We start from the raw sequence: 17,572 nt of genomic DNA on the forward strand, positions 1-17,572 counted from the left end.
GATATGGCTTCTCATCGCTTCCTCTCACACCCTTGTCAGTGGGTGATGGGTATTGAAGGATCACACCACTTTCATTTCTTCATTCCCCCTCTCCTTTTCTAAAACCGAAACTGACAGCAGCAGTAGCAGCAGGCAAACCTGGAATGGGCGTGGCCTACACACGTGCTGCTAGGCGAAGCCCGGTGTGTGGAGCACAACCAATGAATGACCCGTCCGGCTGCCGATTCGACGTCACCTTATAGTAAACCCCGCCCCTTACAGAAAAAGAAGCCGTTCTCGTTCTGAGCGTTGCTACTGTTGAATAGGTTCGGGATGGCGGCCCCTCCCCAGTACGTCACGGCAACCGCCCCGCCCCCCGGCCTGGCACTGGAGAAGGTATAGAAGAACGGAACGCCGCGCGGCTCAGTATTGTTCGGAGCAGAGTGCCCGCGAAACATGGTGACAGTGCCCGGAGGAGACATGGAGGTCGGGGAGCCGGAGTTCAACATTCTGCTGGCCACTGACTCGTACAAGGTGAGAGGACACGGGAAGGTGCCCCCAGCCTGCCGTCACCTCAGCCAACCCGCTGAGTGTACGGCCTGTGTATGTGAAGGAGAGCGCTCAACCCCTCATCCGCCGAGGTGACCCGGCCACTGACGCCTCCGGTGAAGGTCAGGCGGGGAGGCCCCGGAGGACGGGTGCTGAGCTCTGTCAGTGTGGAAGGTGTCCTGTGCCCGGTCATAGGAGGCCTCCCCATCACAGGTATAGGGGAGGTGGACTACCATTGGAAGGTCCCTTCATTCTGCTCCTGTCACATGCTTCCCCCATACACAGGATGACAGGAGTTCCTCTTCTACACACACGGGGCGATCTCCTCCACCTACACGGCTGTATGTGGAGTAATGGGGCCCCATACACAATGCAATCTGCCTACAATCCCCTGAAAGTGGAATAACCCATCCTATCCTTCATAGCCAAGGAAGCTGCCATCTTAGCCTCTGTTAGATCTTCAGCTGCCATGGTGCTGTGATCCCTTATGACATCAGCCTTTTGATGGTTTGACAGTTCGGCTGAGAACACAAGCAGATGTGACAGTTACAGTCCCAGAATGTAACTGCTTTGTGAAACCAGGAGATCCGGGGTCTCCAAACGTTCCAAGCAAAGGGCCAGGTTGCTGTCCTTCTGGCTTTAGGGGGCTGGACTGTGGCCAGTGGGATCAGAAAATGCCCTGGCAACAGTGCCCCATCATTGGGTTTAATAGCAGGAATAGTGCCCTGTTGTTGATATCAACAAGAACAGTGCCCCATTGATGGTGTCAGTAGGGGGACTGGTGCTCCATCATTGGTTTCAGTTGTTGGAATAGTATCCCAAGGGCCAGATAAAGGCAAGCAAAGGGCCACAGTTTGGAGACCCCTGCATTAGATTGTTGGGGAAAAGTTCCACTTTAATCACTTGCCTGCCCAGGCCAATTCTAACCCCTGCCTGCCCAGGCCAATTCTAACCCCTGCCTGCCCAGGCCAATTCTAACCCCTGCCTGCCCAGGCCAATTCTAACCCCTGCCTGCCCAGGCCAATTCTAACCCCTGCCTGCCCAGGCCAATTCTAACCCCTGCCTGCCCAGGCCAATTCTAACCCCTGCCTGCCCAGGCCAATTCTAACCCCTGCCTGCCCAGGCCAATTTTCAGCTCTCAGCACTGTCACATTTTGAATGACAATTGCGTGGTCATGCAACACTGTACTCATATGAAATGTTTATATTTGTTTTCACAAAAATTTGTTTCTTTTAGTGGTATTTATTCGCCACTGGTGGTTTTATTTTTTTGCACTATAAACAAAAGCAAAAAAAGCAAAAAATTTGAAACGTTTTTATTCTAAAATGTTGCAAACAGGTCATTTGTCTCCTTCACTAATGTGCATTGGTGAGGCTGCACTGATCGGGAGCACTGATGAGGTGGCACAGGTGGGCAGCACTGGTGAGCATTGATGAGGAGGCACTGATGATGCTGCACTGATATGTAGCAATGATGAGCACTGATGGACGCAACTGCTAGGCGGCACTGATGAGCTCAACTGCTGGGCGGCACTTGTGGGTGGCACTGCAGGGCCCTGATGATCAGTGCCAATCTGCCCTGTGACAGCTGCCGGTAATGGCAGTAATTTCCTCACGCTGTGACAGTGTGAGTAAAGTGCTGCTGATAACCAGCAACTGTATGTGTCCTTAGGACAGAGCGATCACGGAGATTGCTGGGTACACGCTGCTGGGGACACAGGAGGACGTGTTCTGGGAGGACGTCATATGATGCCCTCCCAGAACTGGATATCCGCGATGTAGCTGTCATTCGGCTATAGTGCGGTTAGCAAGTGGTTAAAGTAGAATTCCAGGCTATGCCTTACTAATCTTAAAAATGCTCCCTTCCCCCCTTCATGACATGTACTGACTTGTGTGGCCTATTGTCAGGCCGTTCCAGTTGTGTCATCTCCCCTGTGTCAGCCAGCGGCAGCTGCAGGGAAGACGAGGGAGAACTGACAGCAGGCCATTGATGCCTATGGAGTTGATTTACTGAAGGCAATTATACTGTGCAGTTTCTCCAGAGCTTCGTAAATGAGGTAAAGCTTCACTTTGTAAAGAATGCCCAATCACATACAAGGGAGATGGAAATGGCATTTTTGCTTGCACATGATTGGATGATAGAAATCGGCATAGTTTCCCCTTGCAGTGCACAGCCTATTGGCCTTTAGTAAATCAACCCCTATGTGTGATGTCAGCTCCCAATTGTTAGCAGTTGTTTTCAGGCACTCTATCCTCTCCCCTGCAGCCAGAGCTGGTTGACACAGGAGATCACTCCAGTACCTGATGCGCAGACAAAACACGATTCTCTTTAGTATATGTGTGAGGGTGCCATTAATGCTTATTAGTGCCACAGCACCATGTGGTTCTGTGTGGGTGTAGCCTTTAAAAAAAGGGTCAGACATTTTTCCCATAGGTACAGCAGCTCATTAAAATGAATGGATTGCTGTGCCTGCATAAACACATCCACATCACACAGTGGCATGAACTTAGCCTCACACAGGTTCCTATAGAGGTTAGGAGAGGGAGCATTTTTAAGATTTGTTGGGTATAGCCTGGAATTCTGCCTTAAACACTTGTTTGCTGCTGTCAACCTCCCTCTACCCCCATCCCCCTCCATAAAGAGATCTGCAGTGGATTGCTTTTATGCTTTTCAGAGGATGACTGGGAGGTAATATGTTGCTTCCTCAGCATCTGGTTTAATTTAAACCTTAACACAGAACTTAAAGGATAAGTTAACCATTTTGGACAAAATTAATCAATGCACATTTTTTTTTTTACGCAAAGGAGCCTGTAAAGCATTGCACCAGCAATCAGTAGATCGCTGATGCCATGCAGGTTTCCTGCAGACCTGTCAGAATATCTGTTTGCCGTACAGCATGTAAGCAGCAAGCAGATATACTGATTGGAAGCTTCAATGAACTACCACAGTGCCATGGTAGTTCATTGAAAATTACAAGCCCACAGCCACTAAGGCTGCCGAGACTTGTAGGCACTCATTCACAGAACACTGAATAAGTGACACGGCCATGTGGGCAGAGTCCCACACAGCTGTGCTTTTTTCAAATCTGGCAGTATGGGGAAACGTCTCCCCACACGATCTGTCAGAGGGAGAGGGGAGTGGCGGTGGGCATGGCTGTGGCTATGGAAACATGTTCCACCCTAAAAATGGGTTGAAAATGTTCCAAAGGTGAACTTGTCCTTTAACCACTTGCTGACCGCAGATAGCCGAATGATGGCTTCACTGCGGCCGGCCAGTTCTGGGAGTGCTTCATATGACGTCCACCCAGAATGCACTCTCCCTGTCCTATGGACACAGCTGATCATGTGATGTGGTAAAAGGCCAATCACAATGGCCTTTTACCACGTGATCAGCCGTGTCCAGTGACACAGCAGATCATCGGTTATTGGCTGCACTTTACTCACGCTGTCACAGTGCCTATCAGTGCTGCATATCAGTGCCGCCTTTCATATGGGTACAGTGTTGCATGATGGCGCAATTGTCATTCAGAGTGCGACAGCGCTGAAAGCTAAAAATTGGCCTGGGCACGAAGGGGGTATAAGTGCTTGGTAGGCAAGTGGTTAAGGCACGATTACTCACCTATGCTCCAGTGGCCTTTCACCTGCCAGGTCCCACACCAACATCTTTTCCCCAGCTTCTTCCAGGTGCTGGTCTGGCCACCTATGCTTCAACGATCTGGCACCCACAAGGTCCTGTGCCTACTTTGCCATCTTGATTAGCCAGTGTGGGATGGCGTCATGCATCTTGGCACACTTGCACAGTGCTGGAAATGTACACAGAGATGTGAATGCACAGCTCCATGTACATTACAAAGAGGCAGGTAGGTTTACTTTTTTTCAGAAGAAAAATGCATGGTTGAGCGCCTCCCAACAGCCTCTCTTTAAGCCGCAAATGGTAGCGGCTGGGGTTCCCCCTTTCGTGATGTGCCAAAATGTATTCCCCCACCCCGCTTTTGTGGCCTGCAGATACTACTGTTGCTGAACGTGATCCATTCATGCTAATAGGAATGCGCTGCAAATGCTCCTCAACTGCATGCAGTGCACATAGTTGTGGTGCTTTTGTGTGGCATCTAGGGGGTTAAAGTGAGCGGTGAGGAGTTGTGATAGTACTGCCTCCCTGCCTGTCAAAATGATCTGAATGCAAATAACTGCTTAGAGGCATGGCCGTTTAGACGGAAGTTGAAATTTAGTCTTAATGTTTTCAGAGCAGCTTGAAGGCAGCCAGTGTTGGTCAAAGGAGTTGCAGCGGTGGTACCGACTCACCTTCGCATCTGAGGTTGGCAGAGAGGTCATGGGCACTGACTCACTCTATCTGCATCTGGGGCCATGTACACCTTTGTACTTTGTCTCATCAGGAATTGAACAATTAAAAAAAAAAAAAGTGATACTTCCTCCTTCAAGGGATTTTCCATCTTGAATGAAATGTTGAAATCTCCTTCAGTCCAGGAATGGTGTACAGTGCCTTTGCTGATTTATTTTTCAGTTTTTATAAAGCAGGTTGTGATGCGGTGTTTTGTTGGAAACCTGAAAGCTGTAAAGCATGTTACCCATTCAGGGATTGAGGTACGCCCCTAAGGGAAGGGGAGCGCGCTCATGAAATTTTATCCATTTGATTTGCACTTTTATGATGTGATGTCATTCATTCGGTCTTTAACACTGGCTGTACTATGAACTCATCAAGCCCTTTACAGTTTTTCAGTCATAAAAGAATCCACCTGAGGAATTTCCTTGCTTTGGATTTCCTTGTAGTATGTGCAGAAAAGGACCCCAGTAATCTTTGTTCCCTGAGATCTTGGATAAGAGGATATTTTTTCCCAGTATTGCCCCTGACCATAATGCACTAAGCTGTGATAGGCTTGGATTCGGGACATTTTATGATCTGTTCAGTACTGGATAGCAATTCCTTGTTCTGCTCGTGCAGGGCTTACTCTTGCAGTTTCACTTCTGATGAAGGGAACACTATAGCAATGTCATTTGATCTGTGGAATGAAGTCCAGGGCAGAGGGCTCCACCAAGGTCAGTATTAGAAAAGCATTTACAAGTCTCTTGTCATTAGTTACTTGTGCTACTGAAGCGGTTTTACTTTTGGCTCAATGATTTCAGCTTCATAAGCTTATTTTCTACACTTTTTTTTATTGTTAAAGGAGATGAAAGTCACTGTTCTGTCATTTAGTATTAAAGTAGAACTCCAGGAAACCTTGGGTGCTTAATAAAACCGTCTTACCTGATCCTCTGCTCCTGCATGCTCCCCTGCACTGCTAGACTGTCTCCCTACTCTCCAGCTGTCCAAAGGCCTCTGACACCATATAGACCAAAACAGTCCATAGAAATTGACATGAGGGCACTGAGGAACAGTCCATGGCCAAAGTGGAGGTTCAAGTAAGAAAAAATGCTTTGTCTTTGCTTATACGTAAATGAGTAGTAACCCTTTGCAGTGCAGCCCTTCTGCAAGGGTGGATTTTTAGGTTTTCTGGAGTCAAGCTTTAACCTCCCTGGCGGTATTCCCGAGTGTAGCTCGGGGTAAAGTTTCAGTATCACAAGCGGTAACCCCAAGCTACACTCGGGCTTACCATGCGGCGCTGCTCTGCGATCCCTCGATCATTTACCTTGTCCTGCGCTCCCGCGATGTCCCTTCTGCAGTGTCCTCTGCAATGTAATCCGGCGGATGCCGAAATCTCATCTGGGTTCCGTCCCCTGCGAGCGTCAGGACGTACGGGGGACGGAACGACAGGAAATTTGAAAATGACAAAAAGTGACATTCACTAAAATCACATAGTAAAACATTACTGTATCAAACCATTTCACATAGATTTTGTCCTGTGCCCTGCCTGTATTTCTACTGTTCTTTCTGCCTGGAAACTGAGAAATGTCCATGGCGTCCAAAAAAGCGTCCCTTTAGGTCAAAATCGGTGTTAGACCAGCTAGAGAACAGCAATAGTAAATTAGAACTACTTGCAGAATTGAGTGATAATGATTCGTGGGGAAATTCGTCATCAGACACTGAAAACGATTTTGCGACTTTGCTAAGTGATTTGCGAACTTGGTGCTATATTTCAAATTTCAGTGTTTTTGGTTTGATTATATTATTGAACTAAATTTAATATATTATTTTTTATGATTATTAAATTATAATTTATGATTTCATGTTTCAAGTTTTATCCTACCCTGGATGTTTACTAGACTCTTGTTCGGACATATTTCAGTGAGTTATTTCTAAAAATTACAGGCCTACAATAAAAAAATACATATTTCCATGCAAAAAAAGTACCGCTTTCAGTACAGAAATATGGACATAATCATACCGCTAGGGAGGTTAAAAAAAAATTGCCCCCACTGTGTGTGTGTTTTCTCTGTGATCTGTTCATATACTGTATACCTCTGGTGATAGAAATGTACTTTAACTATGACATAGCAGTTCTTATGTTAATTATTCAGTACACATGGGAGAACATAAGTGTGTGCAATACAATTACATGACACCAACCAGGGCTTGTCATGACTGACACTCTGGAATAATAGATTAATGTGGTAAGGGTCAGTGCATTTCCCATTATGAAGCTTCTTTACCCAGAGTTTACTACAATGTAGCCTAAAAAATGATGTACTCTTAATGGTTACACTTTTAAAAATCAAATAATTATAAACCCTGACTTACATGACCATATCACTCATATTCAGTCTGTCAAAGATGCAAAATCACACATATATTTCCTTTCACCTATGTTTCTGCATACATTTTTAAACTGAAAGTGAAAAATATTTCAAAAGTAGTAGATGGTGGTTTATATATAGTGTGTGTATGTGTGTGTGTGTGTGTATGTATGTATATATATATATATATATATATATATATATATATATATATATAATACTATATTGCCAAAAGTATTGGGACGCCTGCCTTTACACGCACATGAACTTTAATGGCATTACAGTCTTAGTCCGTAGGGTTCAATATTGAGTTAATTCACCCTTTGCAGCTATAACAGCTTTGACTCTTCTGGGAAGGCTGTCCATAAGGTTTAGGAGTGTGTCTATGGGAATCTTTGACCATTCTTCCAGAAAAGCATTTTTTAGGTCAGGCACTGGTGTCGGACCAGAAGGCCTGTCTCGCAGTCTGCGCTCTAATTCATCCCAAGGGTATTCTATCGGGTTGAGGTCAGGACTGTTCAGGCCAGTCAAGTTCCTCCACCTCAAACTCACTCATCCATGACTTTATGGACCTTGCTTTGTGCACTGGTGCGCAGTCATGTTGGAACAGGAAGGGGCCATCCCCAAACTGTTCCCACAAAGTTGGGAGCATGAAATTGTCCAAAATGCCTTGGTATGCTGGCGCCTTAAGAGTTCCCTTCACTGGAACTAAGGGGCCAAGCCCAACCACACATCATAATCCCCCCTCCACAAACTTTACACTTGGCACACTGTGATGTAAGGCTTGGATGCAGCTCCTCGGCCACGGAAACCCGTTTAATGAAGCTCTCTACGCACTGTTGCGCTAATCTGAAGCCCACATGAAGTTTGGAGTTCTTTAGCCATTGACTGCAGCAGGGTGGATTTGATTTAAATCAAACTGATTTAAATCACTAGTCAGTAAGGCTTGATTTAAATCCTAGTTTTCTACATAAAGACTAATTCTTGCTGGTATAACTTTAATATGCAAGTAGATGAAGATTTTTAGAATAACAACTTTTCATATTAGTTTTTTTATCCCCAGTTTAATAGGTTAATTATTCATATTTGGACAACTTTTCTGTTGTACTTAGGAAGGAGAAAAATAATCATTACCTTTTATAATAACAATTTAAATAGATTTATTCAACTGAAACAATAACATTCCAGCATATGTTATTTGCTTAAACAAACATCCATGTTTGGTAACTAATTTAGCTAAACAAAATATATATATATTTTAAGAAACTTCGACTGTCAGCCCCTTCCTCCTCACACTTAGTTTCACTTTCTTCTTGTGCAGATCTATTCCACTCCAAACAATCAGAAAAATATTGTTTCTATTCTATTCACTGAACTTCTTGAAACTTAGCACTGAAGGGGTTGATTCTGTATTCATAGGTTTGTAGAAGTTAGGATTAAGGCCTTTTCTTAACTCTGTTCATGTTATAACATTTTTGCTGTGAAGAAGAGGCATGTGATCTCCGCTGAGTCAAATTCAGTTTTGAGAACTGCAAAAGTAAACCAAGCATCTGTGATAATATCTTGTAGGCAGAGAAACTGCCCAATAATCTTACAAAAACCTCTGGAAGAGCATGACATTGTGAATGGATTCATGGAATTTATTTACCAAAAAAATGAAACATATACAGCCTTATTCTACATAATTAAAAAACTAATATTTATTTCATGATGGAATAACCTTTGGATGGTAATATATTTTCCTCATAAAGCATTTTATTTAAATAAATCTGATTTAAATAAAAATCATATTTAAATAAAAAAAAAATCTGATTGTTTTTGAGTTTTTTTAAAAAAATCATTGATTTTTATCCACCCTGGACTGCAGACAGTTGGCGACTTCTGCGCACTGTGCACTTCAGCATGCTCTAACCCCGCTCTGTCATTTTTTACGTGGCCGAGTTGCTGTTCCCAGTTTCCACTTTGTTATAATCCCACTAACAGTTGCCCGTGGAATATTTAGTAGTAAGGAAAGTTCATGGATGGACTTATTGCACAGGTGACAACCTATAACAGTACCACACTTGAATTCACTGAGCTCCTGAAAGTGACCCATTCTTTTACAAATGTTTGTAGAAGCAGTCTGCATGCCTAGGTGCTTGATTTTATACACCTGTGACCATGGAAGTGATTGGAACACCTGAATCCAATGATTAGGAGGGGTGTCCCAATACTTTTGGCAAGTGTGTATGTGATAATGTTTTTTTGTCACGTAATCACAACCTGCTTTGTCATGTCATGCACTGTGTCCCTAGCTTGTGGCATTTAAGGACAAGTTGACAAGGAGTTGCTCAGCGATTGATTCTTAAACAAGCTGACTTTGTAGATTTATTTATTTTTTAAACACCTGGATTAGATTCTATTAACCTGTTTACTCCTGTGTGTGACTCACATGTATCACTATTTGCTAAAGCGGGCATTTTTTGCTTGGTACCCAAAAAGGAAAGTAACTTTCTACCTTCCTGAAGATTATGTGCATGTTTTTAAAAGGTCACCTTCACTTTAAAGCGGAATTCTAGTCTCTTCTTTTAAAAGTCAGTAGTTAGTTTTGTAGCTGCTAGCTTACTTATTTTTTTTCAAAGAGCCACTCACCTGTCCCACGATCTAGCGGTATATTCACCCCAGCTGGATTTACTGTCTGTCCTTTGTCCCCAGCGATGACATCTTAAGTGTGGGCACCTGTTTGCGATGGCTTGTGGCTTCACAGCTGGGTACCCTTTGCATGAGCGAGCAACGCTGTGAATGGTGAAGTAGGCTTCTGGGACCTGTCAAAATCAGGCACCCGCTGGCCTCCCCAAACATTTCCCCCACCCCAGCTCCACAGTGATCAGTGCTTAAAGTGGAACTTCCCCTTTTGGGTGGAGCTCCACTTTAAGTCTAACTTTAATTTTTATTTATTTTCTCTGAGCTCCAAAAATGTGATGGATTTACCAGAGGTTCTAGTTTTGTCAATCTGACAAAGCAAAATTATGGTGCAGGGATGTTGGATTCCTATCGCCTGACACCCGGGACATGTAGTTCCGTGTGTCGGGCAGGTAATTTCTTTCTGCCTTTTAGCCCTGCTGCGGGCAAGCCTCTCTGCGCCCCTGGCATGAGGTCTCCCGGGCTCCGCTTGCCCATCTGCGGGCCTGGCTCGCCGTTGGCTAGAGGGGAGGGAGAAGAGCGGACAAGTCTGCTCCCCTCCCCTTGTGCTGACCTGGAAGTGACAGTACAATGTCACTTCCGGGTCCCCGCTGAGAGATTGTAATGCAGTCCTCTGAAAAGAATATAATATTGTGCAATATGCACTGCATTACATTTAGTGGAGCAGAGGGGAGACATCCAGGGTCTTTTAGACCTTGTACAGTGAGGAACAGAAGTATTAGAACACCCTGCAATTGTGCAAGTTCTCCCACTTAGAAATCATGGAGGGGTCTGAAATTCACATTGTAAGGGCATTCCCACTCTGAGAGACAGAATTTAAACAAAAAATTCAGGAAATCACATTGTATGATTTTTAAAGAATTTATTTGTCTTGCACTGCTGAACGTAAGTATTTGAACACCTAAGAAACAGCAAGAATTCTGGCTCTCAAAGACCTGTTACTGTGCCTTTAAAAAGTTCACCTCTACTCCACTCATTAATCTAACTTAGTAGCACCTGTCTGAGCTCTGTAAAGACACCTGTCCACCCCACAGTCAGTCAGACGCCAACTACTACCATGGGCAAGACCAAAGAGCTGTCAAGACACCAGAGACAAAATTGTGGACCTCCACAAGGCTGGAAATGGCTATGGGGCAATTGCCAAGCAGCTTGGTGAAAATAGATCAACTGTTGGAGTAATTGTTAGAAAATGGAAGAGGCTAAAGATGACTGTCAGTCTCCCTCGGACTGGGGCTCCATGCAAGATCTCACGTCGTGGGGTATCGCTGATGATAAGAAAGGTGAGGAATCAGCCGAGAACTACAAGGGAGGAGCTGGTCAATGACTTGAAGAGAGCTGGGACCATACTTTCAAAGGTCACTGTCGGTAGAACACTACGCCGTCATGGTTTCAAATCATGCATTGCACAGAAGGTTCTCCTGCTCAAGTCATCACATGTCCAGGCCCGTCTGAAGTTTGCCAATCACCATCTGGATGATCCAGAGGAGGCATGGGAGAAAGTCATGTGGTCAGATGAGACCAAAGTAGAACTTTTTGGTCTAAACTTCACTCGTCGTGTTTGGAGGAAAAAGGATGAGTTGTATCCCAAGAACACCATTGTGAAGCATGGGGGGTGGTAATATCATGCTTTGAGGGGGCTTTTCTGCGAAGGGGACAGGACGACTGCACTGTATTAAGGAGAGGATGAATGGGGCCGTTTATTGTGAGATTTTGAGCAAGAACCTCCTTCCCTCAGTCAGAGCATTGAAGATGGGTTGTGGCTGGGTCTTCCAACATGACAACGACCCGAAGCACACAGCCAGGATAACCAAGGAGTGGCTCCGTAAGAAGCATATTAAGGTTCTGGAGTGGCCTAGCCAGTCTCCAGACCTAAATCCAATAGAACATCTTTGGAGGGAGCTGAAACTTCGTGTTGCTCAGCGACAGCCCCGAAACCGGACAGATCTAGAGGAGATCTGTGTGGAGGAGTTGGCCAAAATCCCTGTTGCAGTGTGTGCAAACCTGGTCAAGAACTACAGGAAACGTTTGACCTCTGTAATTGCAAACAAAGGCTTCTGTACCAAATATTAACACTGATTTTCTCAGGTGTTCAAATGCTTATGTTCAGCAGTGCAAGACAAATAAATTCTTTAAAAATCATACAATATGATTTCCTGAATTTTTTTTTTTTTTAAATACTGTCTGAGTGGGAATGCACCTACAATGTGAATTTCAGACCCCTCCATGATTTCTAAGTGGGAGAACGTGCAAAATTGCAGGGTGTTCAAATACTTCTGTTCCTCACTGTATGTCTCAAAGAGAGCCTGTCACTAAAAATCATCACGTAGGGCACTTTGTCCCGTGTGATGAAAAAACATTTAAAAAACATTTTTTTTTAATTGTAAAAAATGAAAGTTACACCCAAGCACATACACCCCCCCCCCCCCCAAAAAAAAAAATATTGTGGCCCTCACCCCCAACATATACGCACGTACAAATGTAAAGGCACACGCTGGGGCGCCTACGCATGAAACCGTCGATTGCAATACACATGCTACATATCGCCGCACACACCAGAATGAGAGCAATAATTCTAGCACCAGACTTCCTCCGTGACCTATAAGGAGCTTTAAAAGTGTTGACCTATAGAAAATATAGGGTACTGAAGTTCGTTGCCATTTCACGAGTACGCTCAAATTTAAGGTTTAACAAGTTGGATATCTATTTACTCACTGCAACCTCATCTTTTATATTTTACAAAAAAAGGCAATTTTTTAATTTTTTTTTGTGCCCTAAAATGAACTTACCTGTATTGTTTACTGAAATTTTGAGGTAATATCATGCAACGTAAAAAATTGTAACTACCACTATTTTATTCTCTAGGGTCTCTGATTTCAGAAAATATATCATGTTAGGGGGTTTTATGTAATCTTCAGTCCTAAAATAATTTTTTTTAAACGTGTTCAAAAAAATGCAAAAACTGCTCTGGCAGCGAAAGGGATAAAGTATAACCCCTGACCCACCCTTTCCTGATGAGCAGCCAATCGGTGCTGATTACACTTCAAGGTCTCTCGCCTCCCTGCTAGTCCCCGGGTGTGGTGCTGGAGACAGGCCGGGAGGGGAGGAGGAGATAAACAGCGCAGTGTTAAAAATTTTATGCAAAAAGAGGGTAAGTAAGCGTTAAAAGTCAATACAGCCGCTAAAACACCAAAAGGTACCAAAAAACCCCCTCCTAAATGTCAATATAAATTGGGTGTAGGGCTAAAATAACCACATTCATATGTAAACCATATAAATCTCAATAAAACTGTAAAATGACAAGTGACAAGGTGCTGGCAACAATAAAGTGACTTGGTGGTACCATAAAATCATGTCACTCTAAAATGATATATAGAGAGAGAGAGAGATATGATACAGCAAATCAGTATAAAAGTGACACCAGTGGTAAAGTGCTGACAATTGAATAAGGTGCCTGAGTGGTAATAAAACTTTGTCACTAAAAGGTGACCAATAGTGTATATAGTGCTAAAAATTGATGATCAACATATAGTCAAAAATAAGGTGCATGGGAGATCATGAAGATCTTCAATATCTGGTGGTCTTATCCAGTAAGGTGGTGATGTGGCCAAGGTTAGTCGCCTATGATAAAATGGTGCCCGGAGCGGAGACATTGGTCTTCTATAAAATGTCGCATGTGAAGTGCGCATGCGCCATTTACCATATATAATCGATGCAAGACGTCCCACACTGTAGGCACACCCCTATGAATACGTGCTATTGCACGAAATGCGTCAGAGGTTACAGCGTCGTGACGTCACACCGCCGGCACCACGTGGGTCCCGATGGCCATCTTTGGAGCCTGTATCTGGTCAGTTAATGCTGTTTTATCCCTTACTGCTGTTATTTGGAATAAACACAAATCACTTTTAAAATATCACGCTATTGTCCTCCTCTTTCTGGGGCTCCCTGGGAGCTTCTAACCACCCACAGAGCGGCTGTGCCATTGCTGACAGCAGATCTTGAGCAGTGAGGGACATCAGACCAGACCAGACCTTTTCCACCTTAAAGGGACCTCCAGGTTACTGAGTGTTATCTCTAAATGCTCACATTGATTGCGCATCTGGTGAGTGCGCAATCTTTACAATCTTGGCCACATCACCACCTTACTGGATAAGACCACCAGATATTGAAGATCTTCACGATCTCCCATGCACCTTATTTTGGACTATATGTTGATCATCAATTTTTAGCACTATATACACTATTGGTCACGGTTTAGTGACATTTTATTACCACTCAGTCACCTTATTCAATTGTCAGCACTTTACCACTGGTGTCACTTTTATACCTGTTTGCTTTATCTTATGCATATATATATTAGAGTGACATGATTTTATGGTACCACTAAGTCACTTTATTGTTGCCAGCACCTTGTCACTTGTCATTTTACGGTTTTATTGATCTTTATATCTATTATGGTTTACATATGAATGTAGTGATTTTAGCACTGCACCCAATTTATATTAAAAATTTTACACGTTTAAGTCGCCATAAAGCCTTTTTTGTTTTTAAAAGCCCCAGACATTCCTAAAATCACCTCCGATTTTAAATACGGTTTTGGTTAAATTTTTATTCTGGACAAGTAGATTGAGGCCCCAATTTAGTCCCTGGACAAGTAGTTTTTTTAAATAATTTCTACACTTTGGTGCCACTCAGCAGGCTGCCAGTAAAGGCTAGCCATACATGTATAGATTCTCTATGCACGCTTGGGCCTCATGCACAGCCCTGAACACACACTGCTTGCAATTAAGGCTGCTCACCCGCATGGCCATCAAATTGGGTAGCAGTGACTGTGTCCATGCAGCCGCTGCATCACAATTAACAGGAATGCGACTGTCTGCACCAAGATGAATGGAGCACCTGTGCATCCCCCTGTAGAGAGAAACTGATCGTGTGAGCATATGCTGTACTACTCCCATGTGAATGAGTCCTAAGCAGTGTGGATGAAGGAATTTCCCCTGCTGGCTATTGAATTCTGACAGCCACAGTGCCTGTGCCTGCAGCTGTCAATATATACCTAATCGTTGATTGGATACCATTACTGGTTGGCTGACTGCTTCCACCCCACTCCTTTGACAAAAGTCAATTGGAAAAATACCAGCTACCTGTGGCTTGAATTCTCTGTGGAATTGTCCAAAAATCACACCCCCTATGATGGGCCTTCTACAGCCATGTTGTACATTAAACTAATTGACCATCTGTGTTCTGATAGTAATGCCTTCATTATTGGACTAATGGGATGGTGAAACCAACAACTGCAGAGATGCCTTGTTGCTGGAGTATGTGGTTGACTGCTACAAAAAGCAGTTGATATGAGTACACCAGCAATAAAATAACTTACAGTGGGAGTAAGGTGAGTGAAGGTATGTATATTACTCTTGCCCTCTGTATCCCTTGTCTGAGAGATCTTGTGCTGCCGAGTTTTCACATTTTTACCCTCTGCATGATTAACTTCATGGACTCCCAGTTCTGTTGAACAAGTGACGGTACAAATGGCAAAAGCATTACAGCATTTTGAAATTTGAATGTAATGTACCTTATGTCACACCAAGCCAGTCTATTGATCTTGTGGTGTTCTTCAAAGGAAATCTGTACAGAGATAAATTTAGGGGCTGCTATTGCTGACCTTTTTCCAAGAACACGATCTCAGCCTTCAGTGCTTTGTGAGTCACTGACCTGGAACGGTCATGCCATTTAGAATATGAAAGTAAAGTCAAAACTACATACATGTCCCAGGTCACTTCTTTAAAACATAGAAGCCACTGTGGCAAAATGACAAGCAGGCAGCTGGTCAGCAATGGGACAATTGCGTGGTCATGCAACATTGTACCCATATGAAATTATCCACACAATTGGAGCTTTCTTTTGGTGGTATTTAATCGCAACTGGGGTTTTTATTTTTGTACTATTAACAAACTTTTTTTAAAATATTTTTTCTTTTTCTTTTTTTTTTTCTTTTTTTTCTTTTTTTTTTTTTTCTTTGTTTCTGTTATGAAATTTGCAAACAGGTAATTTTTCTTCTGCACTGATGATGCTGCACTGCTGAGTGCCCTGATTATCAGTGCAGATCTGCTCTGTGACAATTGCTGGTTATCATCAGTACTTTCCTCACGCTGTGACAGCATGAGGAAAGTGCTTCCAATAACTGGCAATTGTACTTACTTTGTGATCTGCTGTGTCATTGGACACACCTGATCACGATGTAAAAGGGCACTGTGATTTGCCTTTTATCTTGTCATGCAATCAGCTGTGTCCATAGGATCACTGACAGTGCTGGCTGCACACCGCTTGGGGCGCTTTCTGGGAGGGCATCATATGATGCCCTCCCAGAACTGGTCAACTGCGCTGTAGCCGTTTTTTGGCTATAGTGTGGTTGTAAAGTGGTTAAAGTGACAGCTGGTGCCGGGAACGTCTCCCCGTATTGCTGTCACAGGGAGGGGGATCGAGCAGCGGCTGCAGCAGTGGTAACATGTTGCATGTTCCACCCTAAAAACGGGTGAAACATGTAATATGTTCCCAAAGGTGAATTTACTGTTTAACCACTTGCCTACCAGGCACTTCTACCCCCTTCCTGCCCAGGCCAATTTTCGCCTTTCATCGCTGTCGCACTTTGAATGATAATTGCGTGCATGCTGTACCCATATGAAATTTTTATCTTTTTTTTTCTTCACACAAATAGAGGTTTCTTTTGGTGGTATTTATTCCCCACTGGATTTTGTTTTTTGCTCTATAAATGAAAAAATTTTGTAAGTGTTTTTATTTGTTTCTGTTTATAAAAGTTTTCAAATAATCTCTCTACACAAATTAAGGCCAAATGTATTCTGATACATTTCATTGGTGAAAAAACCCAAATCGGTGTTTATTATTTAGTTGGTAGGAAAGTTATAGAGTCCACAAACTATGGTATATATCTAAAAATCGTAATCCACTGACGGCCTATCTTATTTCCTGAGGCCCAAAAACGCCAGGACAGTACAACTAACTCCCCCCTCCCAAATGGCCGTTTTTTGGAAAGTAGACAGTCTGAGGTATTTAGTAAGAGGCATGGCGAGTATTTTTGAAGTTGTCATTTTTTTGTCATAATTTTGTGGAAAATTTAAGTAATTAAACCATTTCCCACAATTTTTTTTTTTAACCACTTGCCCTCCAGAGGATTTACCACCCTTCCTGACCAGGCCTTTTTTTTGTTTTGTTTTGTTATTCGGCGCTGTGCTATTTCAACTGGTAATTGCATGCAATGCTGCACCCAAACAAAATTTATGTCCCTTTTTTCACACAAATAGAGCTTTCTTTTGGTGGTATTTGATCACCTGTTTGCTTTTTACTTTTTTGCATTATAAACAAAGACCGAACATTTTTGAAAACTATTTTTTTTTTCTTTCGGCAATAAAAAAAAATTGTATGATAAACTCAGCCATAAATTTACGCCAAAATGTATTTTGCTACATGTCTTTTGGTAAAAAAAAAAAAAATCCCAAAAAGTGTATATTGCTTTGTGTGAAAGTTAGTGCGCTATGAACAAAAAAAGACTGAATGTTGAAAAAAATTGATATTTTCTCATTTCTGTTATAAAAAAATATCCTGTAAACTCAAATTTCGTCATATAAAATAATGTGTTTTGCTACATGTCTTT

The 17,572-nt window shown here is 43.1% G+C and overlaps 1 protein-coding gene across 2 annotated transcripts in view; it reads left to right on the top strand.

The window, feature by feature from the left end:
- Positions 1-287: 287 nt before the first annotated feature.
- The window catches only part of NAMPT (nicotinamide phosphoribosyltransferase), a 77,847-nt gene continuing 60,562 nt past the window's right edge, over positions 288-17,572 (top strand). Inside the window, exon 1 of one of the 2 annotated variants that reach the window (XM_089685297.1) lies at positions 288-513. In XM_089685297.1, the coding sequence (XP_089541423.1) occupies positions 436-513 (78 nt within the window). In that variant the 5' untranslated portion in view covers positions 288-435. The remainder of the gene's footprint in view (positions 514-17,572) is intronic. The other variant, XM_089685292.1, reaches the window with a different exon arrangement.

This window comes from Staurois parvus, unplaced genomic scaffold (assembly GCF_062004578.1).
Source record: "Staurois parvus isolate SC_StPar_1 unplaced genomic scaffold, SC_StPar_1.0 ptg000019l, whole genome shotgun sequence".
Taxonomy (NCBI): domain Eukaryota; kingdom Metazoa; phylum Chordata; class Amphibia; order Anura; family Ranidae; genus Staurois; species Staurois parvus.